The sequence below is a fragment of the Phascolarctos cinereus genome, unplaced genomic scaffold (assembly GCF_003287225.1).
Source record: "Phascolarctos cinereus isolate Bilbo 61053 unplaced genomic scaffold, phaCin_HiC Scaffold_9;HRSCAF=440, whole genome shotgun sequence".
NCBI lineage: Eukaryota > Metazoa > Chordata > Mammalia > Diprotodontia > Phascolarctidae > Phascolarctos > Phascolarctos cinereus.
This window is the reverse complement of record NW_027556402.1, coordinates 229078085-229105107: the sequence shown is the minus strand read 5'-3', so window position 1 is coordinate 229105107 and position 27023 is coordinate 229078085. Positions and strand designations below refer to the sequence as shown.

Sequence of the window (27023 nt, the reverse complement as noted above, 5' to 3'; positions counted from 1 at the left end):
GGTGAAATACCACCTCCTTCAAGAAGCCCTGACAACTGGACAATTACTCTGATTCTGAATTGGCAGTGTCTCCTGTACTTCCTTTATGGCACTTATCACATTCATTCTCCTTGTACCACAGTAACTTCCGTATTTTGCTTTCTTACTCATTCTCACTGGAAGCTCAAAATAAGAAACATTAAATGTATTGTTTAAAAAATTCTTCACCCTAGGGGGCAGGTAGGTTGTGCAGTGGATAGAGCACAGGCCCTGGAGTCAGGAGGACCTGAGTTCAAATCCAACCTCAGACATATAACACTCACTATCTATGTGACTCTGGGCAAGTCACTTAACTCCAATTGCCTCGCCAAAAAGAAAAAAAAATCTCCACCCTTACTAAATAATCTGAAACTATGCTAAGAGAGAACATCTCAATATAGTAAAAACAATTTTTTTTACAAATGAAAATGTCTGTCTTAAATTACAATGTCCTTTAGTGACTTTTTTATATTGCTTACTTTCCACTGTCTATTTTTGTTTTTTATTGGAACCTTATTTGTTTTCTCACCTCCTTTAAGTATTTTCAGTGTGCCACGGAACTTAAAATAAGAATAATCTTTGGACACTAAATATATGCCAAATGAACAAATGTTACCAATGTCATAACCCCAGGGGAAATGTCTTCCACTAGTTTTATATGGCATATAGTTTCTCCTCTTGACAACACAAAACTTTGGTGGCTAATAATAATAATGATGATGATGACAGCTAACATTCATAAGCCAATTACTATGTAAGATGCACTGTGCTTACTGCTTTACAGTTATTACCTCACTGATCCTCGCAACAACTTTGGAAGGTAGGTGCTATCATTTCCCTCATTTTACTGATGAGGAAAATGAGCATGGTCAGTTAGTAAAAATGTGGGGCTTAATTTGAACTCAGGTCATCCTGACTCCAAGCCTGGTGCTCTATCCACTGGACCATACACAAGCGAATGCACATGCAGCACCACGGTGAGATGTACTGTCTTCCTCTGCTGATCTCCTGGTCTCGGCTCACTCTGGTACTGGGCCAAGTACTTTGTGATACATTAGTAGCACTGAGGTCAGAGGTAAGGGTTAGTGCCGCACTTCGTATCTCTCTGTTAACATGTTCTTTTAAAAGTTCATAAAACCGACAGATATCCCAGCGTGGTATTACAAGAAGTCATAGCGTTATTTACCTTTCAAACAGAACCGAAGTTTTGATCACTTTTCACCACATCCATCATTCTTTTTGCAAAAGATCATAATACGAGGAAAACACCAACAAAGCTGACCTTACACAGCTTAAGCATCATCCGCACAATTGCTTATCTGACAATTTGCAACAAGAGATCAAGAAATGAAAGCATGCATGAAAACTGGCACTCCTTTTATCCTTCCTATGTAATTCTGAAAAATTCCCACATATGAAAATTATCAACTCTTTTTATACCATACAAAGGCAAAATAATTGCTCATTTTATAATTTAGTTTCATTTAAACTATGATATTCAGAAACAAAAAAAATATTTTTAAAGACAAATATCTAAGTAGTCTGCATGGCCAGGCCATACTCTAAAGTGATAAGAGCTTCTTCCTGCGTCCCTCCCCCATTTCCCCCCCTACAGCTATCATCTATTATCGAGAAAATTATTTTTTATTTTGTCAAAGTACAAATGAGAAACCTGCTGACATTCAAGTATGACATGATTATCTCTAATGCTTATTATATGTCCCTTCTGGACTCTTACAGCTCTAAACTAATACATTTTCAGTTACACAATTGAGATGAAATTGATGATACAGTATATTTTCAACACCATAAAATCATGATTTCAAATAAAATGTTAAGAAAAAAGTCTTAATTTTGTGTTTCAAGGTTAATATACTGATCACACGAGTTCCCAAATGTCATTTCAGAGACTTCTGGATTTTTTTCATATTTGGCTCTGGACACAGGATATAAGATATAGATATAAGGTGCCCCCTGCCAGTTACAGTCCAAAGGAATAGCCCTGAGGGGCTCAGACTTTCTGCCATGAAGTGCCTCTAGTAATGTCCAAATACTTCATTATCAAGAAGATAGCAAAGAATAGAGAGAGGTAAAAACAAAAAGTAGAAATAAACATTATATATTGTAATCTCGATACAGAAAGTGTAGCAGGAAAAAAATGAAAAATCAGAATCAATGATAACAAAGGTTATATAAATATGAACATTTTGGGTATTTTTAGTTTAATTTTCATGTTTTTAGGATGAGACAAAAACAAAGGGAATTAGTGAAATGTGTTTCTACAACGGTCACGGAACAGTGTCAATTCACAGTGACAAGCCTCCCCCTATCTCCAAACACTAAATGCTTTAGAACTCTGACTCTATTTCAGTTTTAGCATTAGAAATGTTTATCCCTACCCCCCAAATGATGTCAATACACATTTTCTCCATACAATTCATGTCTCTCGGTGTTTACTGCCATATTACTTTGCTGTCATTGTTTTGGCAGATGCACAAGCAAAATCTGATTCGAACAGTTTGACCCTTCTCACTTCTTATGTTCTCTAGGGCATAATAAAACCCAAGATACAATCCCACAGCAGTTAATGAAGCTTAACCTCCCACCCTCTTAATTACCAATGCATTACACCAACTATAGGCATCATACTCCTCTCTAAGCTATTTTACAATTCAGCAGAAGTACTACTGAGCTATTATGTAGACATAATCCCAGCCGAATGTGAAATCCTTCTTAAACAAAATCTTTTGATCCTTGCAGGTTTTGGTAACTGTATAATTAATGCTACTTAAGAATTATCTATTTATGTATCGATAAATATATAGCTTGATATAGTTTTGCTAATTGTATTTTGCATAGCAGTCATCACCTGCAGGAATAACTAATGAAGTTTACAAAAAAAAATAAAATAAAGCCTCTATAACTAATTTGAGACCTCGATTTGAAGTGAAATTTAAGGACTATAGATACTTAAAGAAAACTTCATAAATTCAAGATTTTTTCTTGTAATTATGTTAATTTTTAGTAATTTACAATATGGCCATTTTATATTAAAAACTTTCAGAAAACGTCTTAAAATTATGAGGAATGGAAATATTTTTTAAAACCTACAAAGAGATTTTAGAATGACAAATGAATGGACAAATAACTTCTATATCATCTTTCTCACTTACCAGCTCATTCTCAGCTCTAGTTCTACCTTAGATTTTTTCCCTTCACTGTAAAAAGTGCCAAAATATTTGTCATAAGAAAAGATGTCAGCAGAAAGAAAGTAGCCCTACAAAGAAAAAAATGGTTTTAAAAAGGGAAGCTAACAATGAAGTAATCATTATGGGATATTTTTGAGGTTTGTGACCACAAAGCTTACCTACCAGAACCACATAAATGCAAAATGTAACCACTGAGGTACAAGGAGTATTTTCAATACCTCTTTTCCCATTGTCTCCTATCTCCACATCTCTTTTCAACATATAAACTAGGAATGTGTTCAGAGGACTGAATAATCTCCCTCCTTCATTGTTTTCCAACTGAGATGGGGGAAAAGGGGAGAATAACACAGTAGGAGTAGGAAGCAGGGGTCTGTAAGAGATGGTAAGAAGTGTCTGGGGAAGAAAAAAATTAGATTTCAGTAAGGAAAACTACTTTCATTTAATGACAAACTGATCTAATTTTTTTAAAAATAGTAAATGATCCATCATAGTCTTGAAAATGCTAAGCATATAAGGATCTCAAGCAATCTAGATACAAATCCCTATGACGTGGGAGGAAAATGAGCTAGAGAGATTACATCACTTTCCCAAGGTCACAGCAAATCAGTTACAAATGCCTTGCACAGAATTCAGGACCCTTACTCAAACCATAGATACTCCAGAGCAACCCTAACTCATTATTGCATTTATTTAAAAGAGGAAAATGGCCTAAGACTCATGGACGGGAGACCTGTATGTAATTGTAATATTATTTGCTTCTGTGATGACCTTTCAGTTAATTTCTTAACATACACAGAAAGTACACAAGCCCTGTGGAGTATAAAGGGAAAAAAAATCATCATGTGGGGTGGTGTTCTTTTTCCAGATTTTCTAAAAATAAGAATACTAACATATTTCAAAAGTTGTTAGTCATTACATTTTTTCCTTCTAAGAAATGTTCTACTTTTTTTTCACACAAATGTCTTAAGAGTAAAGACTTTACAGGCACCATGTGTTTGCAATGTTAAGAGATGAAAGCTGATGACTTAATTAAGATGACTAAGCAAGGCTCAGCTTTTCTTATTAAGCATCCTTTCACTAAAACTGCTCCAGGGTGACTGTGTCCTGCTCCAGTAAAATAAATAGTGAGATTTCAATAGTTTTTAATAAATGTAAAATTAAGGCAAATGGATACCAAGATGAAATTTTTCAAGAGCAAGTTTTTTTTAAACATTGCCTGTAAATTATTCATATTTAATTAAAAACTGTTCTTTTTAATAACCAATAAGGAAGAATATACTGAATAACATGAATATATAATTTAGAAACAGAAGTTATTTCTATTCAAAATTACCTGAACAAATTATTTTCAAAATGGGATATCATTGTGCAACATTTGAGAACTTGCCAAAATAAGACCACAAAAAAAACTTCTAGAATTTTGTAGTTGGCACATGTGTTAATACTTCAATGATTATCATATTTATCTCATACACAAAAGATCCCCAAATTAAAAGAATATGGGAAATTTTGAAATATATAACTTTTAAAATAGTGCAAATAATGAAATTCGAAAAAAAAAGTTTTACAGTTTCCTTATACCTTACTCTGTCCTCATCATCCAAAGATTCTGGATGTAAACTTTATATATTAGATAACCATACCTAAGTGAAATCAAAAGCATGCCACCTCCAGTTAATTTCATGTCACCTCCAGAAGTTTTAGAAAGCTTCTACAGTGAGGGTAGGCTAATACACCAACCTCAACCACCTGAAGAAGGTAGTACAAATATTATTAACTTCATTTTACTGTGAGAAGTGATCAAACTGCTAGGAAGTGTTTGAGGTGGGATTTGAACCTAAGTCTCCTGACCTGCCAGCTAGCATTCAATTCATGTCATATTTCACAATGATCAGAATAATGTAAAACTTTTGGTTCTCCTTCTGATCTCCTCCACAGAAATGTCAGTCAACACTACCAATGTAATAACTTAAGATATTATTAAGAGGTAGGACCCAGATGGTGGAAGTGCTCTAAACAGACCTAATCCTGAAGGGGAAATCCAAAAAGAGTCACTTGGAGTCATCAGTCCAGCCCAGTTGGGTTCAGGGTGGAGTCAGGGGCATTCCAATGCCTAGGCAGAGATGTGCACCAGAGCAAGAGAAGCTCCTAGACCCGTGCCAGGGAACCAGGAAAGCCCAGGCACTGCAGTGGGCACAGGGACAAGCTGGCTGTTCTGTAGTCCATTACTAAGGTCGGGATCACAGATCCTGGGCAGTAGGCGCACAGAGTGGAGATGGCTCATGGAAGTGGCAAAGAATGGGAATGTGAGGGGGTGTCCATAAATGGGGGAATCGCTGAACAAGTTACGGTACATAATTGTGATGGAATATTGTCATGCTTAACTCTTACCCCTGTAATGAGCAACCATGATTCCAGAGAACTAATGATGACACACGCTCCAAACCTCCTGAGAGAGAGGTGAAGGACTCAGAATGTAGAATGAGGAAAGCATTTTTGGACATGGCCAATGTAGAAAGTTTGTGTAACAGGTTTTGTTTGTCTTGTGCAGCTGGGCGGTGCCAGGGTTCAGAGCGGCACACCAAAACAGGAAGATCTGAGTTCATATCTAGCCTCAGATGTTTACTAGCTGTGTGACCTTGGGCAAATCACTTCACCTCTATCGGCCTCAGTTTTCTTATCTGTAAAATGAGGATAATAATAGTACCTATCTCCCAGCATTGCTGAGGATCAAATAAGATAATAACTGTAAAGCACTGAGTACAGTGCCTGGTACATAGTAGGCGCTATGTAAATGTTAGCTATCATTATTATTATTTTATTATCAGATGGGAGAAGATGAGAAGATAGATTTTGGCTGATTAAACTAAATAAAATATTTTTAAAAAACATTAGGGAGACATTGGTTCAAAGAAGTGGAATTAAGAGATGGGGACAAAATAAATCTCACAAAGATAAAATACTGTAAGACCCATCATGCCATTCATAAGGTGGTCATTTGCATCCAATCCATTTCCTTATAATTTATACATGTTCATGAATGCAGAAAATACTGAGTTATTGTTATCTAATTTACTTAATTTCCTTACTACATTAATGTAGAAGTAGAGTTTGCCATTGTCCTGCTCTGGATGACCTCACTCAAGGACGTGAATGAATCTGTGATCTCATCAATTCAGGGGTTCCCTCTGATGACTCAGATCGTGCCCCAGCCAGGCCTGACAGTCTTGTGCAACTCTGGCCCATGTTCTTCCCAGTCTGAGTCAGGGGGTCCACCTACCTTGGAGGCCTCCCACATGAATTGTCCATTTCAAATTCCTGCCATATAATTCCTCAATGACCTTCTCACTCCAGTTCTTTGGAGCTCCTTGTTGATTATATGTTGTAGCCTGCCAGGAACACTCATGATGCATATGTTCAATATCTTCTGTATGATATTTACTGGTAATTCTTTGGAAGCAGTGGTGATTTATACCAGTAAAATGTTAGCATTAAAAAGGAGGCCTTTGCTTTCATGGGAATTTGGGAGTCAGTAAAAAGGCTTTATTTACTATTTCTGGTTTTAGAATTTTTTTTCAATTAACAAGAATTTTTTTTCCTTTTCAATCTCTCCTCCCCAACCCCTAAGGGGAAAAACAATTATATATAATAAAGTAAAAGTAAAAAAGTAAAGTAAACAAAAAATCCCATATTGACCATCTCCAAAAATGTCTTTTTTTTTTTTTTGGTGAGGCAATTGGGGTTAAGTGACTTGCCCAGAGTCACACAGTTAGGAAGTATTATGTGTCTGAGGTCAGATATGTGTCTGAGGCTGGATCAAAACTGTCTCATTTTACATATTTAGTCCACCACTTTTCTGTCAGAAAGTGCTTAGCATTTTTCATTACTGCTGCTCCGGAATCAAGGTTGGTTCACTGCACCGATCAGAGTTTTTCTTAAGTCTTAAAACCTGTTTTTTGTTTTTTTGCAATGTTGGCGTTAGATTTAAAGCTTTTCTTCTGGTTCTGCTCACTTCACTGTGTACCTGATCATATGAGTCTTCCTTTCTCTGAAGCTGCCTCTTTCATCATTTCTTACGGCACAAGAGTACTCCATCACATTCATAAGCCACAACTTGCTCAGCCATTCCCAGACTGATGGGTACCCCTTTAATTTCCGGCCTCAACTAAAAGGGTAGCTATAAATATTTTTGTACACATAAGATCTTTTTCTTTGATCTCTTTAAAGCCAAGTAGAGGTATTCCTGGGTCAAAAGGTGTGTATCATTTCAGATTGCTTTCCAGAATGTCTGGACCACATCCCAGTTCCATCAACGATGTATTAACGTGCTCATTTCCCTGCGTTCTCTCTAACATTTGCCATCGTAAGTTTTTTGACAACTTTGCTGATTTATTGGATGTGAAGTGATGCTTTAATGATCACTACCGAACTGACAGTCAAAGTGTATGAATCAGTAGTTCTCAAGGGAAGAAATCCAAAGCATCTATAGCAATAACACTAATAAGTGGGAATTTGCAAGTTCCTGAAAGCAATCCAAACTATTTTCCTCTTCCTTTTCAACTTTGGGCTCAGCTCACCGTGCATTTGTACTGTGCGGCCCAGATTTCTGTGCTGGTGGACAGTCTCCACAGCGCGCCCATCCAAATGCGCACTGAAACCTGGCCATTTGATACTTTTTATCCATTTGGTCTTTACTGCCAGGATGAACAAATCAAACTCCTTTGAATGACAACAGATCTCTTCTAGGAGGCACCCTAATGTTACAATGCTTAATTCAGTAGACACAATGACGTCTACAAAAGGAGCATCATTTACAGGAATTCCCTCTGTGACCTGGACTCTGCTAAATCTTTATCACAGTGTTCAATGCCTTTGGTGAACATAAATTTCCTAACTTTTTGCCTTGTCTGATGTTTATTACTAGAGGGTTATTTAAAAGTGTCATTGCTATTGAAATGATCATTGATGAAATCCAGCAATATTTGTAAAGTGATTAGCATGGTACCTGACATTATAGCAGGTACTTAATAAATGTTTATTTCCTAACTATCCTCCCTGTTGTAATATATTTCAAGGAATCTTGAATGATTTTAATGTATGGAAGGGAAACACCTTGCCCCAAAATAGGTTGCAAAGTGGCATCTGATCCATTAAATTAAACGACTATTTTTGGGGGGTACTCAACAAATGAGCTAACTTCCTAAATTAATTTATTGAATTATTAGTTGATTTACTGCAACCCAATAATGGAAAAAATCCCTCCTGGAAAGGGCATGAGTTTTATCTGCCAATCTTTGCTTTCTACCAATGATTTCATACTGCCATGTGCATTCACAGTAGGGGAAGCTATGGGACAGAATTTAGTCTTTATCTTGATGCTGTTGGTTTACGATCTAAAGAGGGGGACTGCAAAAGGATCCTCTTGGGTCACGGCAAGCACACCAGGTTCTTTGACCATGGGAAAGACCATGATAACAGCAAGCAGAGAACAAGATGTGGGGATTGGGATAGTGGAGAGAGTCAGGAAGCATGAAGAACAGAACTGGGGGAGGGAAGCGAGAGAGAGAGAGAGAGAGAGAGAGATTGAGAGTCACTGAGGTAACCATAGATAGGAGCTGAGAGCACTCAGAGAACAGGCAGAGGAGTACTCAAAGGTCTGGAGTTTGGGGTCCCATTTTTATAGGTTTTTGGTGATGGGGGATGAACTGTTATCCATGTCACCTTTGGCTTAGTTCATTAACAAACAATGTCATTATAAAGTTATCAATACCTTAGGGTTACTTCACTTGTAAAACATGTTGCTGGTCTTACTGGGCACCTGTGGAGCTTATCTGTTTGCAGACCAAAGACAGTTAAGGAGTCAGAGGAGCTAACATTAACATTAGGGGCTAACTGGCTTCCCCTTTTTTAGCACAGAGTCTCAGGATGTGACCTCAGTTAATTTATGGGGCTGCTGCCAGTGGCTTCTATGCTCCCCTAATTTATAAGACAATATGTAAGTAATTACTATGCTCTCTTAATTTGTAAGACAGTTTGCAAGTGACTTCTATGTTTCCCTTTTGCAATCATACTTCATCTAGTGGTGGGGAACCTGCAGCCTCCAAGGTCATATTTGGCCTTCTAGGTCCTCAAGTGCAGCCCTTTGACTGAATCTAAACTTCATAAAAGGATTTGTTCTGTAAAACTTGGACTCAGTCAAAAGGCTGAACCTGAGGACCTAGAAGGGCACAGGTTCCCCACTCTGACATACTATTGTTACCTTATACTAGCTACTTATAAATTTACTTACTATACTAACTGGGGGATGGGGTAGTCAGGGGTACCAGAACAAGATACAACGTCATCACAGCAGCACAATGAGCTATTATATTCTCCACATCTTGCAGTTCATTGCAAATGGATAAAAGTGTGGTTCGTTGTTGAATACCACTTGCAAAAACCTACTTGTTCTGTATTAATACCCTCATGGAGGAAACACTCAACTAATATATAGATGAGTCTCATAAGGATTTTAAATAGCTGAGAGTAGGTATATAGGACAGTAATTGTTGCTCTCGGTTACCTGTTGCCCATTTATGAGGATCAAGATTCCCCCCTCCCCCAACTCTGATACATCCCCCTTTTTTGGATACCTTATATAATGGTCCCTCACTGGATTTACAATTGTACCATTTCCATTCCAATGTGGCTCCTTTTCTGCCTTGGTTTTCATTAGTGTCATTTCTTGGACCCAAGTATGGTAGTTTAACTATCCTTTATGGAGAAGACAGTTTGTTAAAATGACTTTTGCAAATCTTTTCCATTTTTTTCTGTTTACTGTCTTTCCATTTTCATCCTCAAATGACTTTGATACAACTTTACTTACTTGAACATCCTACTGAGCTTTCTTCAAACTGGTTTTATCTCATTCTGCTTTCTGAGATGATACTACTTACAATTGTCTATCATTCTTCTTCAAAAGATTTGACAGATGAGTTTACAGTCTCAACTGGTGATGCCTTTCACAGACAATTCTCTATTTGTCAAGTAAATCAGGTGTCTGCTGACTAAGGAGCTTTCTGGTCCCCTTTGGTCTCTTTGTTGCAACAATTCATTTACACTGGTTAAACATTTAGATAATATTATTATTGTCGGCATGGATGCCAATTCTTTCTGATATAATGTACTAAATTAATTGGTACTCATATTTAATAGCAGAGTAACATCAGGTTAAGGCCTAGTGACACATCGCAAATGAGGCCATAGCTAAATTGACAAAAGCTAATTTAATAATAGCCAAATGGCCCAAAATTCCAACACCTTTATCATATGCTGAGACTTCCATAATTATATCAGGCAATCCCTATACAAAGCACATCTGTATACAACTTATGATTCATATTAAACAAATGTAGAAAACTAATGATACTTTCACACAAAAAAATTTTTCCCCATTGAGATAAAAAGTACTAAACGTTTTTTAAAAATAGAACTAACTCCCAGGTAATCACATCTAGTTTTGAATCCTACAGTAATGTCCTTTAGGTAATGATGATCTACTCCGTCTCTGAGAAAACCTGATATATGAAAATCCAGACTTAACACACAAATTAAAGAGGTAATTATTTGATTTGCAAAAGAATCCTTAGCTTTACAAAAGAACTTGCCACAGGGTTCCTTTAAGTAGCAAGCTAACATAACAGCATTTAAAACGATTCAGTTTTTCAAAAATGTATTTATACACACTGCTTTTTTAGACCATAGTTTTTGTACAACATAAAGCACAACTATTTTTAAAATTCTAAATTAATACCCTCATGGGCATTTTAAAATACTTTAAAAAAATCTTTAGTAATCTTTCTTCCAAAGAATTCATGTTTACTATCACATTTGTCTTCAAAAGACTCAGCCAGGAAAGAAAAGATGGCAGATATTGTCATCATTGTTTTATAGAAGGAAAGAGAAGTTAGTTGTTCAGGTCACACAATCAGTCATTAATATCCTAAATAAATATAGCTTCTGGAAAATGTCATATTATACAGACACACAACCAGCTGAACTTTTAAATTATCAAAATAAGAAAAATCTATTTTGTTTTCAGTAAGCCTAAAAATCAGTACTAGTGAATAATTAAAATGTGAAAGGATCAGTGATGACCTCTGCTCTTATTTATGAGAAAGTTTATGGAAGTGGATGTAAAGAGGAAAAAGATTCTTTCTGATTCTGATACCGCCCACATGCCTCACAAGTGGCACCATGTCTTCTCATACACAAAGAAAAAAGGCATCATCTCAAGCTTTTAAAACAAAACTTCTTTTAACTTCAGTATTCAGTTACAAATTACCTTTCTTGTTGCTAACATTATTTATGGATTCTTAGCCACAAAAATATGCAATGTGAATATTTTAGAAAGAACGGCAGTGAATTTCAAAGCTTTTTGGCTTCATTGGCATGACAAAATAGAGAAAAGGATGATATGTGGAACTCAAGTTACATCCAGAGTCACTTGACAAAATGTGGATTTTCAGGAATGAAATGCTAGTTACGGAAGGGGTCACTGAATTTTTAGCTAGAGAAGACTGCACTGGGGATTTGTGAAAGTGAAGTTTATCCTTTTGTCTGTAATAAAACTTCACAGCCTTTCTATTTAACCTGTGACCTTTGATGGTGTGTTACCATTCTCTTTTCATGACATCCTCTACTGCTTCATTTAATGGGATAATCACTCTTTGAGGGCTGGTAGTGCTGACTAGGAAGTATTACCCTTTCGGGTTTTCCTGGCAGTTACTCATAATTTTAGAATTTTGATGTGCTTATTCCTTAAGAAAGAATAGAGTATCCAGGAGGAAAAATATATTTTGAATACATCTAGTATTTGATTTAAATGTCACTTCTTTCCAGATGATGAATTAATGAAATGCCGTATATTTTTAAAAATATTTTTTCTGGGTATGTTTTCCTTGTTTGAATTCTGTTGTTGATTCCCCCCCCCCAAATGTATGGTAATATTAGCTATTTTATAGCTGATGTGGATGAGTGTTTTATAGCTTCCAAAGAAAGTCATCTTTAGGCCTGGAATCCTAGAACTGATAAGATCTTAGACTACTCATTCCTTTAGGTAAATAGAGGAGTGAGTGTGGTAGGGTGAAAGGAACACTAGCTGAGGAATCGGGAGACCATTGTACAAATCCAAATCTGCCATTCCCTTGCTGGGTGACCTTAGGCTAGTAACCTAACTCCTTTAGTCTTTACTTTTCTCATTTATGAAACTAGGGGGTTGGAGGAGATAAGGATTGGACTAATGATCTCTAAAGTCCTTTCAACTCTAAAACTCTAGAGACTCAAGCATTATTTCAGTCATAGCCTTCCCTTCCTCTAAACCATAGGCCGTATTTCTCCATGTTTGCCTTTGTTTTATTGACAATCTTCTGAATGCCAAGGATATTGCAAGAGTGATGGCAGAAATCTCTTCTCTCCTCCCTTCTAAAGAGTAGACAGCTACAGAATGGTTTTCTCCCCTCCCTATAGTTCTCTATCATGGCTGTGTTTATAGTTCATGCTGTATTTCTTTACTGGTAAATTAGGCACATGTCATCTTACCAACTTGGCCAAGAATGTAGGTCAGTGGAAACAGAGCTTTTCCTTAGACTTCAGTTGCCAAAGAACCTCAACACTGTGGCTGCCACAGAAGGGTTCAGAATTTTAAATAAGCTCTCTCACAAGTGGCCTAAAAACAAGAATAAAACACCGGGGTCAAACAGCCAGTTTCCGGAACTGGCTCAACAAATGCTGTAAACATGGAAAAGTGTAAAGGCTGTCTCAGGCTCTCCGGCACAGACTCAATGTCAGATGCTCAAATGGAGGACAGTCTTCTCATCAGCTAAGCCTTTGATCAGCCTTTCTTTTGGGTGCCCTGAAACAAGCTGAGAAAGTTGCTACATATGCACTAGTGAAACTTATTGAATGCATTTTGGCCAAAGGACGTACACAAACAAAAACAGCTGTGACTTTCATACACAGTAAACATCACCAATGGTTTCTAAAGTTTCAAAAAGCTGGAAACTATGGAAAAAACATCCTACCTATGGTGTATAACATTTATACCTATCGGGTATAATATTGAGGCTGGCTGCAGAGAATGCTTAAGTAACAAAGTAGAGCATTAGAAGGGTTAGAAATGATGTTGAAGTCATCATGCGGCATGATGCAAGGAAAGATGACAGTACAGTGTCAGCTCAACTGTAAGTCTGGTAATGGGCACAGTGGGAGCTCATTTCTTGGATCCAAGTTCGGTAGTTTAACTGTCCTTTATGGAGAAGACAGTTTGTTAAAATGACCTTCACAAATCTTTTCCATTTTTTTCTGTTTATTGTCTTTCCATTTTCATCCTTGAATGACTTTGATATAACTTTGCCCTTGGCCTGGCCTCAACATTGCAGCCAAACTGGCTTACTGGCTGGGCCTTGAACTTGGCATCCCAAGCCTCTATGTCTTTGTACAGGCTGTTCCCCATCAAACAGCCAATCAACAAGCATTTCTTAAATATTTCCTCTATGCCAGGTACTGTGCTAAAACCAAACGCAAAAATAGATCCTGTACTCAAGGGCCTAACATGCTAATGGGGCAGACAGCATGTGATAGGTATACACAAGACACATACAGCTTCCATACAAAGCAACTTTAGAGCAGAAAATACAAGGAGAGCTGGGGAAGCTGGGAAAGGCTTTTGGTCTTTGAGCTGAATCTGGAAGGGCAGCAGGGGTTCTGAGAGTGGAGAAGAGGGAGCTGGGGAGAAGGGGGCAGAAAGCCAGTGTAAAGAAGTGAACAGACCCAGGAGATGGAGCACTGGGGGTGAGGAACAGCAAGGGAGCCAGGATGCTGCCGTGTACGGAGAGGGCTACATCCCCTCTTCACCTCCAATTTGTTGGTATCTTTATCTTCCTTCAAGGCTCAGCTCAGGTACCATCTCTGTCCACATCACTGTGGTTATGGGTATCCTCTCCCTGAAATAATTATCTGATTACACGTTTTACCCCTCCAGTAGAATATAACCACCTTGAGGGCAAGAACTTTTCTTTTCTCCTGTTTTTGTTTTTGTCCAGCACTTACCAAAGGGCCTTGTACAAAGTAAGCACCTCATTTCACATGTCTCTTGAAAGGTATTGTTAAGAGAAATTATACTTTCAATATCCTACAGCACTAATAGTAAATTTCTATTTAAATGCATTAAATATGTCTTAATAGTCCTGAAAACTTTTGGTATCATATAAATTTTATTTCACTAGACTATTAACTTTTATAAGGTATTTCAAATTAAGTTTGATAAGTACAGTGAAAATTCAATAACTGCAAGAGTATTAGAGAATAGCTGTTTACAGATCAGAACACATAACATATAGTTTATGACTCCTGGAAGAATAGAGTATTAATGTTTCATACATTCTGATTTTTTTTATATTAAAGATATAAAATTCTGTTATAACTGACCTTAAAGTTCAAATGTTTACTTAGTATTTTCTTTAATTCTTAAAAACACTACAAACAGGGGCAGCTAGGTGGCGCAGTGGATAGAGCACTGGCCCTGGATTCAGGAGGACCTGAGTTCAAATCCGATCTCAGACACATAACACTTACTAGCTGTGTAACCCTGGGCAAGTCACTTAACCCCATTGCCTAGCCAAAAACAACAACAACAACAACAAAACCAAAACAAACATAAAAATACTACAAACAAAGTAAGGATTCATTTAACAACCAAGTCATACCTACAGCATGACCTCGGGCAAGCATGTACTCGGTCACTATCAGGGGTGGGGAACCTGCGTCCTCCAAGTCACTTGTGGTCCTCTAGGTACTCGAGTGCAGCCCTTTGACTGAATCTAAATGTTTGGACTGGTCTACGTCTACACTTTTGAAAACAGTTTCAGATCACTTAAAGTCATGCTAACCTCCTACTTTATTTTAATCATATTTGTTGTTAGATTGGGCATAATTAATAAATCAAGAAATATGGCAACACAGGCATCAGAGCAATAGTTCCCACTTCTTCCTCGAAATTTAGATATGCTTTTGGTTAGTGTCAAATTTATCTCTCTTTTATTTTGATGAGTCATTATTAACAATATTTATTTTCAATCCTAATCACAGATACATTATGAAATAGTATGATTATCCATTTGATTGGGCAAATCATTAAGCTTCCCATTAAAAACACACATATTCCAACAAGTAATGAATGGCCCTGGTATGTTTATTCTGGTACTATAATAGTAAATTATGGGGAAAGGGAGCAAAAAAAGTTATTATTCTTGTTTTCATTCACAAAAAGTACATTTTAATGTTATATTATTTATTTGTTAATGAAACAACAGTTTACACAATGACAAATTTAAAAGTATTCAAAAAGATGTAAGCAATTTATACTTTCCCTCTGAGGCACAGCATAGTAGCTCCATTCCTATGAATAGTTATTATGATATATACACTTAAGAGGTCCATAAGTATTCTTTTAGATAAAAGTATATTAACTGAAAAAAATGCTCAGCATATGTGTTTAAAATGCTTTTAAAAAACATCATGTATATTGTTCTATAGGATTTTCTACAGGGGTGTAATTTTTCAGTGTAACATCTTAATGCTGACTTCCTGAAGGGGCTTTGACTACAATAGGCATGAATATGTTTTCAAAGGATGATGGATAAATTGCTGGGTGGTAATATAATATATCTTAGGCAGCTGATGGGGCTTTTTATCCTCTACTTGCCTTTTAGTTATACACAGTTTTAAGATAATTATGGTCTATAAGATTGTCTTTTCCCCTTCCTTGCATCAGCAATATTTGTCTTGGTTATAGGTTCAAGAAACTCCCAATCATATATCATAAAATTAAAGCAGAGCAATTACTGGATTTCAGTATTGTCCATATTTGTAAACACTGCTAATGCCTCGGTTTTGGTCACTCATTTGTAAGAATGTTTGCATAATGGTAAATTTCTAAATATGTTATTATTATTAAAATGTTGGATATATTGACACTGAATACTTTATAGAAGCCAGGTTATTAGCATAATATAGTTTTCTTAGTATAAAATTATCACATTACATAAAGCAGCTAGTTTTCAGCAAAATGACAGCTTATTAAAGGTCATAGGATTACAGCTGTAGATCTGGAAGGGACATTGGAGGTCACCTAATCAAACCTCTTTTTTTTTTCTTTTAACAGATGATTAAACTGAGGCCCAGCAATGTTAAGTGACTTGCCCAAGGTGATTCAGGTAGTGAGCATCAGAGATGGGCCAGAAAGGTTATGCTTACTAGTCTAGAAGAGATGTTCATTTTATCTCTATTCTATTATAATTAAAATTTTGTTTGATCATATTTTTCAATCATATATTACCTCCTAAAACATTTAAGAACATTAAGTGGGATAATTCTTTTTTTCTTATCCAATAAAAAGTAAAGCTTTGAATTGTTTGGCAACTGACAATATGATACTGTGCAGTACTGATATAACACACCCTCATCCAAAACACATTTATAGGAAAGGAAAATAGTAAATATTGCCCATACAAAATTGAAAATTGCTGATTAGGTCAAATATAAGTATAGCTAACAAAAAGCCATATACTTTCAAAATAACAGCTTTACAGTATGTAAAAATAGTAATAGTATTTTAAAATTATTTAAAATTACTATTTTAAAATAGTAAAATTATTTTAAAATTAGTATCATATGTAGAAACTTTCAATATTGATTTCATAATTCAAATTAATTTTAAATTTAGGTGGAAGTAAGTAAAGGAAAATAATTATACACCGAGTCAAAAGAGATAGTTTGGCATAGCGGGTTAAAGTCCCATCTCTGCCTTTGATACATGCTGGTTGTGTGACTTTGGCCCAATTGCTTAACATCTCAGGGCTTCAGGAAAGTTTACAAGCTGTGGAACAGCTGAAAATATGCATAGGTGTCATAAAGGGAGTATCTTCACAAGAAGTTGCTTACCAGTGAAAACCACAGATTTTAAAAAGGGATTTTTTTCCTTTTTTTGGCAATGCCCAAATATCATAGTTTGCATCCACAAAAGGTCAAGTCTACTTCTCTAATCATTAGAAAACTTAGTGATACAAAGTACGTTTTTGTATAAAATTGTCACGTAAATGAAATCTTCTAATTAAATACGAACACCTTTCAAGCTGTAGGTTGGAAACAGAACAAATAAAAACTTGCAACTGCTACAGGGCATCTTTTATGTTACATAAAGAAAACCCACTATTCAGGACTATTAGATGCTCATGGCAGCAATTATATCATGTCATCAGGAATACATTCTTTCTGAGTGCACAAGATAAAACATAATGGCCATAATGACAGTAGAACATATTCTTAGTCAAAAGACATCTATGTTAGTCCAAGTAAAAGGATTCCTTAATAATAAAATAAGTGGTCTACCAACATGAATGTTGTTGTCTAAGTTAGTAAATTTCTGAATTCTTCAAATAAGGACTGCTCTTGAAAGGTAAAGAAAATCTGATTAAAATTTCATGAGACTCATTCAATTACTACAGTACTGAGAAAAATCATAAAAACATCAAAAACATGAGTGAAACCAAGAAAGGAATAATAGAATAATACAAAAAAGAAAATGTTGGAAAAGTTAAGCCAATAAAATGCTTTGTAATGCCTACTTTGTGTTCAATACGATTTTTTATCAGTTAAAAAACCTCCAAGTGCACTAAACCTAGGTATTTTTAAAAACAATCAATGTGGCAGAAGTAAAGGGTACTCAGAGGACACTAGTTACAGGATCAGACTGGCCACAAACTCCCAGTATTAATCTCAACAATTCACCAACTTTCCTGGCTTTTGTAGTAGTTCTAAAGCTAGACTGCACTGTAAAGGATTAATTTTAAAAAGTAATATGCTCAAAGACATACATGCATATATAATCTTTACAATTTCATGCATTAACGAAGTATTTCCCATACCTGTAAAATGTCATCAGGGTCTTCTTTAGCAGAGGCAACCAACAAAGTATGTCCACAGACTATTCCCTCAGCCAAGAAATACTTGAAGAGCAAATTGGAATAAATATTATATTTGTCCTCCTCTGTAAAATAAATAAATGAATAATTTTACAATATGTAGCATTTATATTAATATATTATAAAATAGGTGTTATACCTCTCAATCAAAATCTTCAAAATATATATTTATCTAATTTTCTCCTTCAGTCTACAAAATAACTCAAAAAACAATCATTCCTTTCAACTAGCATTTATTAAGTACCTACTATGTAGCTGGCACTAGAGATACTAATTTAAAAATTAAACAATCTCTGTTATCAAAGAGCTTACATTCTATATTGGGGAAACCTCAAACATTTCCTATGAGTTTGTGAGCTCCTTGAGGGAAGGAAAGAAGTACCTTCTGCCTCCTTTTTTATCCCTAGCATTTAGCATAGTCCCTAGTACACTGGAGTTTAATAAATACTTATTGACTAACTACGGAATGTATGCAGATAAATACCAACTATTTATTATTTCTTGGACAGCATTATTATTTCTTGGGTCTAAAATACAAGGCTTAGTTGATACAATGAGTGAATATAGCCTAATGTTAAATACTATACAAGAGTTTCTCACATTTTGGTATCTTTGGGCCTAACAATTCCTTTTAGGCCTTGGAATCAAAGGTTTAGCACAGAAAGGCCTAGTCTAACCCCCTTATTTTACAACTAAGGAAAATGAGGCCCAGAGAAATGAAGAGACTTTGCCAAGCTCACACAGGAAGCTAAGGAGTATTTCTGGGACCCGAACGAAGGTCCTTGAACTCTAAAACCAGTGTTCTTTCCAATGCACTATTCTAGACTCCTATAGGAATTGGCATAGGTGACTCAGTTTGGTACAGAGCCTGTTCTGTTTTATGGTTTCCTGTCTCTTCCCTTTTATTTATCACACCTTTTGTTTCCCCATAGGAAACAAATGGTCAAATTGGTCAAATGAAAAGATATCAAATCCCTTTGAAAGCTAAGAGTAAAGGGATCCCCTTTCCTTGACCTACCAAGTAGAAGTGCTGCGTTTGGTAAGATAATAAACACAGGATAAAAAATCATGGTTTCTTTCCATTGTTTGACTGATTCCCAAAGAGTACTTATTGCATTTGAACACAATTCTTGATTTCGATATATTCTGAAGTAGAAAAAATATATGAACTAGGAATGCCCTACTCACAGGTAGGCAATCTCTTTAATTCCAGGTGACTTGACACTTTAGACTATACTAGCCCTTCCTCTGCCTCATCTCAAATCTAACACCCTACCCCCACCCCCCCGCCCCGCTTTCATACACATACACTCGGGAGGAAAAATCTGCAAACGTTTAGAAACAAAAAGTTTTATAGACGCCTTCCTGATGGATTTTTTTTTATAATGAATTTATTTATTTTTAGTTTTCAACATTCACTTCCATAAGATTGAGTTTTAAATTTTTTCCCCTTCCCACTCCTCTCCCCCACCCCCAAGATGGCATGCAATCTGATAAAGGCTCTACTTATACATTCATATTAAGCATATTTTCCCATTAGTCATTATATACCCAATGGATTTTTAAAGGTAAATCTACTTACTTTGAGATATTATTAAAAATTAAGTTGCCTTCTGAAAATATCCTTAAAAATTTAATCAGGAAAAACTATTTGTATAAAAATTCTTCCTCTCATTTATATTCAAAATGCCACAAACAGTAATGAAAGCATATGTAGGAGACAATATCTTATTTAAGTAGTATGTATGTTAGCTGCATTTTGCAGCTTTCATATGCTAGGAATATATAAACTGCATACAAATATGGCCAAGAGAAAACCGAATAAAGCCATGACTGATAGAAGTGACAATACTACCATTATATTGATTTGTAGAAATGGAATTATTAAAAGTTTCCTTGGGGCAGCTAGGTGGCGCAGTGGATAAAGCCCTGGATTCAGGAGGACCTGAGTTCAAATTCGACCTCAGACACATAACCCCATTGCCTAGCTCCACCCCTACAAAAAAAAAGTTTTCTTAACTAGCAATAAAGGTACAGGTGACAGCTCATTTACAAAGAATTTACTTACAAAAAAGTAGAGAAGACATAAAATTTAAAAAAAAAACCTTAGTACATAAAACCTTAGTACATTAAAAATGTTATGAGAGCCTAATTAATCTTTAACATAATCTGTCCCAAGTTAAGCAGTTTAAATTTTCAAGTGGATTTCATATAGCTTTAAAATGATTTACAGGGGCTCTTATATGTGAAAAAAATAGAAAATGCTTTTGCTACCTCTGCATTACTCTTACTGTTGAAAGGTGGAACTGTCAAAGAACAAACAAAATATAGGGGAATAAAGGCTATATTTACCAGTTTGGGCAAACTGATTTATATATAAGTATAATCTGAAATGTATATAAAATTTATGTAATCAAGAAAAAAATACTTAAGAGATTTGGGGCAGCTAGTGGTACAATGGACAGAGCTCTGGCCTTGGAATCAGGAGGACCAGAGTTCAATTCTGGCCTCAGACACTTGACACTTACTAGCTGTGTGACCCTGGGCAAGTTACTTAACCCTGGTTGCCTATGCAAAAAAAAAATACTTAGAGTTGTTAAATACATGTACACAAGTGATTAAGACAGTGGTTTTGATTGTTTTTGAGAAACTGTGCAATGCTTCTAGTGACTTTAAACTTCTCCTTGAAACAAAAGTCCATTCTTTTTTTAATATCACACAGCATGGCTTAGTCAGTGGATAGAGGACCAGTCTTAGAGTGAGGAAGACCTGGATTTAAATTCTGCCTGTAAAAAATATTTGCTGTTGGATTATCAGCAAGTCTCTCAAACTTCTGGTGTTCCAAATAACTAAGACCAGGGGTTTGGATTTGGTCAAAGGGACATACTTGAGGACCTAGAAGGCCACATGTGGCCTTGAGGCTGAAGGTTCCCCACGACTAAGACTATTAAGATATAGATGAGTTGCTAATCTACATTGATGGAAGGCATTCTCATACGAGAGAGTTCTTTACACTGGTAAAATCAAAGGTCTGTACCCAAGACAAAATCAAAACCTTTCTAATATGTTCTGTGGCTGTAAGTCATATTGCCAAAGGGAAATAAAGGCACATGGTAGGAGTGTGGTAGAAAATATCAGTGAAGAATTGCACAGAAGCAGTAGTGTGGAGGATGTCATCAGAGATCTATGACTGAAAAAGGAGGCAGGCTAGTCCTATACGTAGGGAAGTTAGCCAATGCGCAGTCTCTGCGCTCCTGTAGTACTTACGGTACAAATTAAAGAGATTTAGAGGAAGGCCTCCAGCACCTTGTGTGACCCCAGGTTAGGTGCCATCTGCAGTTAGGGAGAGATTAGCCACAAGCCCAGTCAAGTAGGTACACATTAGTATGTATATGTATTTCCCTTCCCAATCCTTTTTAAACTAATTTACCCTACCTCTATTTATTATTCTACTTCATCAGTGCCATCAGTGTGGGTAGTCTGTACACAGATATAGATCACAACTCTTCTGTTCCTAGGGTAATAGTCATCTTAGATAACAACATAGATGAGTAAAGAGCCAGGAAGTTCTTCAAGTTAGGAGAGATTGGAGTCTGAACGTGGCCTCTGGCACCTACCAGCTGTGTGACCCTGGGCAAGTTACTTGACCTATGCCAAGTTTCCTTGTCTATAAAATGTAGATAATAATGCTATAGTACTTCATAGGGCAATGTGAGAATCAACCGAGATATATTATATGAAGTGCTTTGCAAACTTTAAAAGATGTGTGTGTGTGTGTGTTGTGCAGTCAGTACACTCTCCCTAGCCCCAAACCCTAATTATTTTTTATATTCTCATCAAACTATATTTCTCTAGCTAAATGTAACCTCCTTGAGGGCAGGGGTTATTTTCCTTTTATTTTTATATCCACAGGACCTAGAACAGGGCCTTGAACATAGTAGACACAATAAATACATATTGAATCGAATTATATTTTGATTTACTCTGACAAAATTCATCGAGCTTGTGGCCAACCTTCTGATGATAAGTTTCTCTGAGTTTAGCTGGGACAGTACTCAGAAGGCATATGGTCTGTGCTGGTGCCATACTCAAACCTTTCCAGTCTGAGAGACCTGAAGGGTTTATGCACCAGCCTCACTGCTAAGGCACCTCATCGTCTGCATGGCATCTAAATGTAACTAGAAGATTAGAGTATCCAGTAATGACAGGCATTAAGGATGAGACAGAAATTTGTTTTAGGAGAACTTTAACCCTACATTGTTTTGAATAAGATTTTTAAAAAACCATTAAGTAATCTTTTTTATCTCTCAGACAAGTGTTACTATAAAGGCATAGTTTACCAAAGAAAAATATCTGTCTGGTCCCTTTTCATATTTTCATCAAGGATGCCCTTGATAAACGTATAGACCAGGGGTGGGGAACCTGGGGCTTCTAGGCCACATGTGGCCTTCTAGGGCCTTAGGTATGGCCTTCTGACCGAGTCCAAGTTTTACAGAACAAATCCTTTTATTAAGGGGATTTGTTCTGTCAAGTTTGGATTCACTCAAACAGTTGCACTTGAGGACCTAGAGGGCCACATGTGGCCTTGAGGCCGCAGGTTCCTCACCCCGGTATAGACCTTAAAACAAAGGGTGGGGTAAGAAAGCATTTATATTGCACCACTATGTGCCATGTATTGTACTAAATGCTTTTACAAATATTATCTCATTTGATCCTCACAAGAACCCTGGGAAGTAGGTGCTGTTGCTATCTCCATTTTACAGTTGAGAAAAATGAGGCAAACAGGTTAAGTGACTTCCTCACAAGTAGAGAGTATCTGAGGTCAAATATGAATTCAGTTCTTCCTGACACCAGGCCCACGGTCTATGTACTGTGCCACAGCTGCTAGCCAGAACTCTAGTACAAATACCAACTCCTCTCTGTGGCATTTAAAGCCCTTCACAACCTGGCTAAAGCCTACCTCTCTTCAGACTTAGGAGCCATTACTCTCATTTATACAGTCTGTGATTCACTGTGAAGGATCCACTATCCTTCACACGCAGTCTTGCCTTTACACAGGAACTCCCTGTACCTCAAATGTGCTTTCTCCTCACCTCTGTCTCCTAGAATCCATAACCTCCTTCAAGGCCTCTACTTAAGGCCATCAAATACACGAGGTCTTTCCTGACCCCCAAGCTGTGAAAAAGGGGCCAGCTGGCGTAAAGAATCATAGTTTTTGGCCATTTTATAAACATTGACTTAGATGCTGATATTTTTAAACTATGAAATTCTTGTCCAATGACAACAAAATAGACAATACTCTCTTTTTCTTTCTTTTGGGACAGACCTATGATTTTACTGACATTGGGAACTCTCAGTGAAAATACGCCTCTTGCCCAGCATTACACAATCAGCACATATCACAGGTAAAAGCTGAACCCAGGTCTTCCTGAATCCAAGGATAGATGTCTATCCACTGCCTCTAGACCATGCTGCCTTTCAGCAATACTGCTACCAGAAGTGAATTGTTATCAATCTTGACTTTGTTGCTCTAAATGAAAAAAGACAGATGGAAATTGATCCTAAGTAGAAGGGCTATTCAGAGATTCTTGTTAAAGAGGCAAGTAAGGGAAATAGAAGAGTTGGTTTTTTTCATGCATTTGAAGGCAATAAGAAACATCATTTTATGGGACATTTGATAATCTCATATTGCAGTACTCATGGTAAATATTTGAGAAACAGTGCCATGAAAGTAAATGCAGCTTACGTGCCAGTACTGTTGTAGAAGATCAAGAAGAAAAGAAACTCAACAAGGAACTCAACTAAGAAACTTCAAATTAAATCAATGTATACTTTGGTACTCAGTGCCTGCTATGCAAAGGTAGACACAGGTGGGGAAGATGCAAGTTTTGTTTTAATAGTTCAGGATTAAGGAATGTGAGAGGGTAAAGGCTTATGAATTATATAGAAGTTTCACTCTCTTAATAAATACTTTCTCTGAGAAAATTATCAATAGGTATAAGACATGGTGAGTACTGAATAACATCACAAAAATGGAACGTTATATTTCAAAAGACAGAAAACAACATCTCAATTGAACAAGTATTTGCTAAATATCTACAATAAGCCAGGAACTATGTTATGTCCTGGGATATAAAGACAAAAACAAAGCATTTGTTGCCACTAAGAAGCTTATATTCTATTGGAATATAATGGAACTTTACCAACATGAGTCATTTCTAAATGCACTATCCATATACAATCAGACTAATGACATATTAGAACAAAAATAAAAATTAGCATACAGTCATATTCAATTAAAAACAACTCTATTCTGACCTATTTAAATGAGTTACTGGTGATGAAAATGGAGAAATGAATAAAGGAAAGGGCATCAACACCAACTACAATAATTTCACATAGAAGTTTAATCAATATAAATTGACTGCCAGAATGAGGGAGACCAAAGGATTCTAAAAACCATCTTATATTGTAGATACTTGGCCTTCTTGACAAGGAGAGAGGTCAGGGAAACTTTAGTACAAAATACAAATGCATTTGGAAAATCTAATTTAGAAAAAAAAGGATGGTAAAAAAAAATCATCAATAGGAAAAGCCTGATAAAAGTGAAAAGGAATGGAAAGAAAAAACAATTTAAAGAAAACATGGTGAAATCCCCAAATAAAGAAAAGGCTTCCCAAGGAAATAAAATGATGAAAATGGAAGAGGGGTAACATTACTTTAAGATAGAAAGACTTTCAAAGATTATTATTACAATTCTTGTCACTATCACAAGGTCAACACAGCCACCATATTTGGATTCTAACATAGGAGTCTTTGGACTCTAATGTTTGAACAGAATATCTCTGGTCAGACCACTAGGAACATTGCTGATCTTGTGTCATCTTAGAAGCTAAAAAGGATAAGCCCTGGTCAGAAGCTGGATGGGAGATGATCTGGAAAAACCAGGTGCCGAAGGTGTTTAAAGTAGTCAAGTGTAGCAGAGTATGGGGCCTGGAGTCAGGAAGACACGAATCCAAATCCTGCCTCAGTCACTTCCTGAGCTGTGTGACACCGGCAAGTCAATTCACCTCTTTCAGGTTCAGTTTCCTCATCTATAAAATGGGGTGGCGGAGACCTTAAGGGTTTCCAAGGTCCCTTCCAGCTTTAAATCTATGATTCTATGAGTCTTTAGGAAGAAAAGATAGAAACAGTACCAGAGAGAACAAATATGAGAAATGCAGATGCAGAAGACCAAGTATACCCAGACCACGTTCATGCTGGAAGTGACATAAGTATGTGGGGGTAGGTAGAGGAATTCTCAAGGTATCTAAAAGAGGAGAGATACCAAAGGAATAGATAAAACAATCTTATTATTACCAAATAAATAGGTGATAATAACTACCCTCATTTCCCCATATGTATGTATATATAATTTTTAAAAGAATAAATTATATACAAATTGGGGGAGCAATAATGAGCATATTAGAAAGGAACAGGCAACCTTTCACAAGTAATATATAACAGATCACATCATATTATTGAATGAAAGATCTATTTAATAAGATAAGCATCCCTATGCCCTGATTCCTCTCAAATCTACTTATCCAGCCCTAAACTCTGCTGAACTCCAGTCTTGCATCTCTAACTGCCTATTAAACATTCCAAACTGGATGTCCCATAGACATCTAAAACTCAACATATCCAAAACTGACCCCATTATCTTTTCCCCCCAAACGCCTCCCCCTCCCAAACTTCTATTACTGTTGAGGGAACTACCAATACTTCTAGCATTCCAAGCTCAAAACCTCAAAGAGTACTATCCTTGATTCCTCACTGCCTCTCACTCCCCACATCTAGGCTATTGTCAAGGCCTACTGATTTCGCCTTTACATCATCTGCCAAATACACCTTCTTCTCTCCTCTGATACTGATACTGGGGCAGGCCCTCATATCCTCAAACCTGGGCTACTGCAACAGCTTTCTAGTCGGTGTGCCTGCCACAAGGATCTTTCCACTCTAATACACACTCTACACAGATGTCAAAATGATTTTCCTAAAGCATGGGATTGACTAGGTCAAACTCTAATGGCTGGCTATTACCTCTGTTTGGTATTCAAAGCCCTTAATGACTTATCCTGCCTAACTTCACAGTTTTCTTATACCTTTCTGGGTATTTTCACTGGTTGTCTACTATATCTAAAATACTTGCTCTCCCTTCTAATCTCTAGCTTCCTTCAATTTCAAGCTAAAATCCTACCTTCTAATGGAAGCCTTTCATAATTTCTTTCTTCCTCTGAGCCCCCATTTTCTTTACTTTATTTATTATTTCCTATTGATTTTGCATACAGCTTGTTTGTACATAGGTTGTTTGCATGTTGTCTCTCTGAAAAGACTGTGAACTCCTCAAGGGCAGAGCCTGTCTTTTAACTTTCTTTGTATCTCTAACACTTGTGCTCATAGTAGGCACTTAATTAATGCTTACTGACTGACTGACAAGATTCTATTTTACTGTTTAATGAAAAATCAAGCATTCTATTTGATAAGCCAAATTATAACTGGAAATACTCACCTCTAAGCCTATTTTAAAATTATACAACATTCTTTGAAGGAACTAACAATAGAGATAATAAACTTGACAATCCTATGATCATTAATATTAAGAGAAGAGTAAAAAAGGGAAATGCTTGTTCCCCAGTGGTATCCAGCATTGCTCTGAAAGAGATTCAGTACAGAGTTCAAGCAGAAGCAGATTTTCTCAGTAGATGCTAGATGTTCCTGTTCATGAACAACATTG

The 27023-nt window shown here is 36.5% G+C and overlaps 1 protein-coding gene across 1 annotated transcript in view; it reads right to left on the bottom strand.

The window, feature by feature from the left end:
• The window catches only part of ELP4 (elongator acetyltransferase complex subunit 4), a 259098-nt gene that overhangs the window by 214308 nt on the left and 17767 nt on the right, over positions 1-27023 (bottom strand). The window contains exon 3 of the mRNA XM_020963880.2: positions 18191-18312. Coding sequence (XP_020819539.1) covers positions 18191-18312 — 122 coding nt within the window. The remainder of the gene's footprint in view (positions 1-18190; positions 18313-27023) is intronic.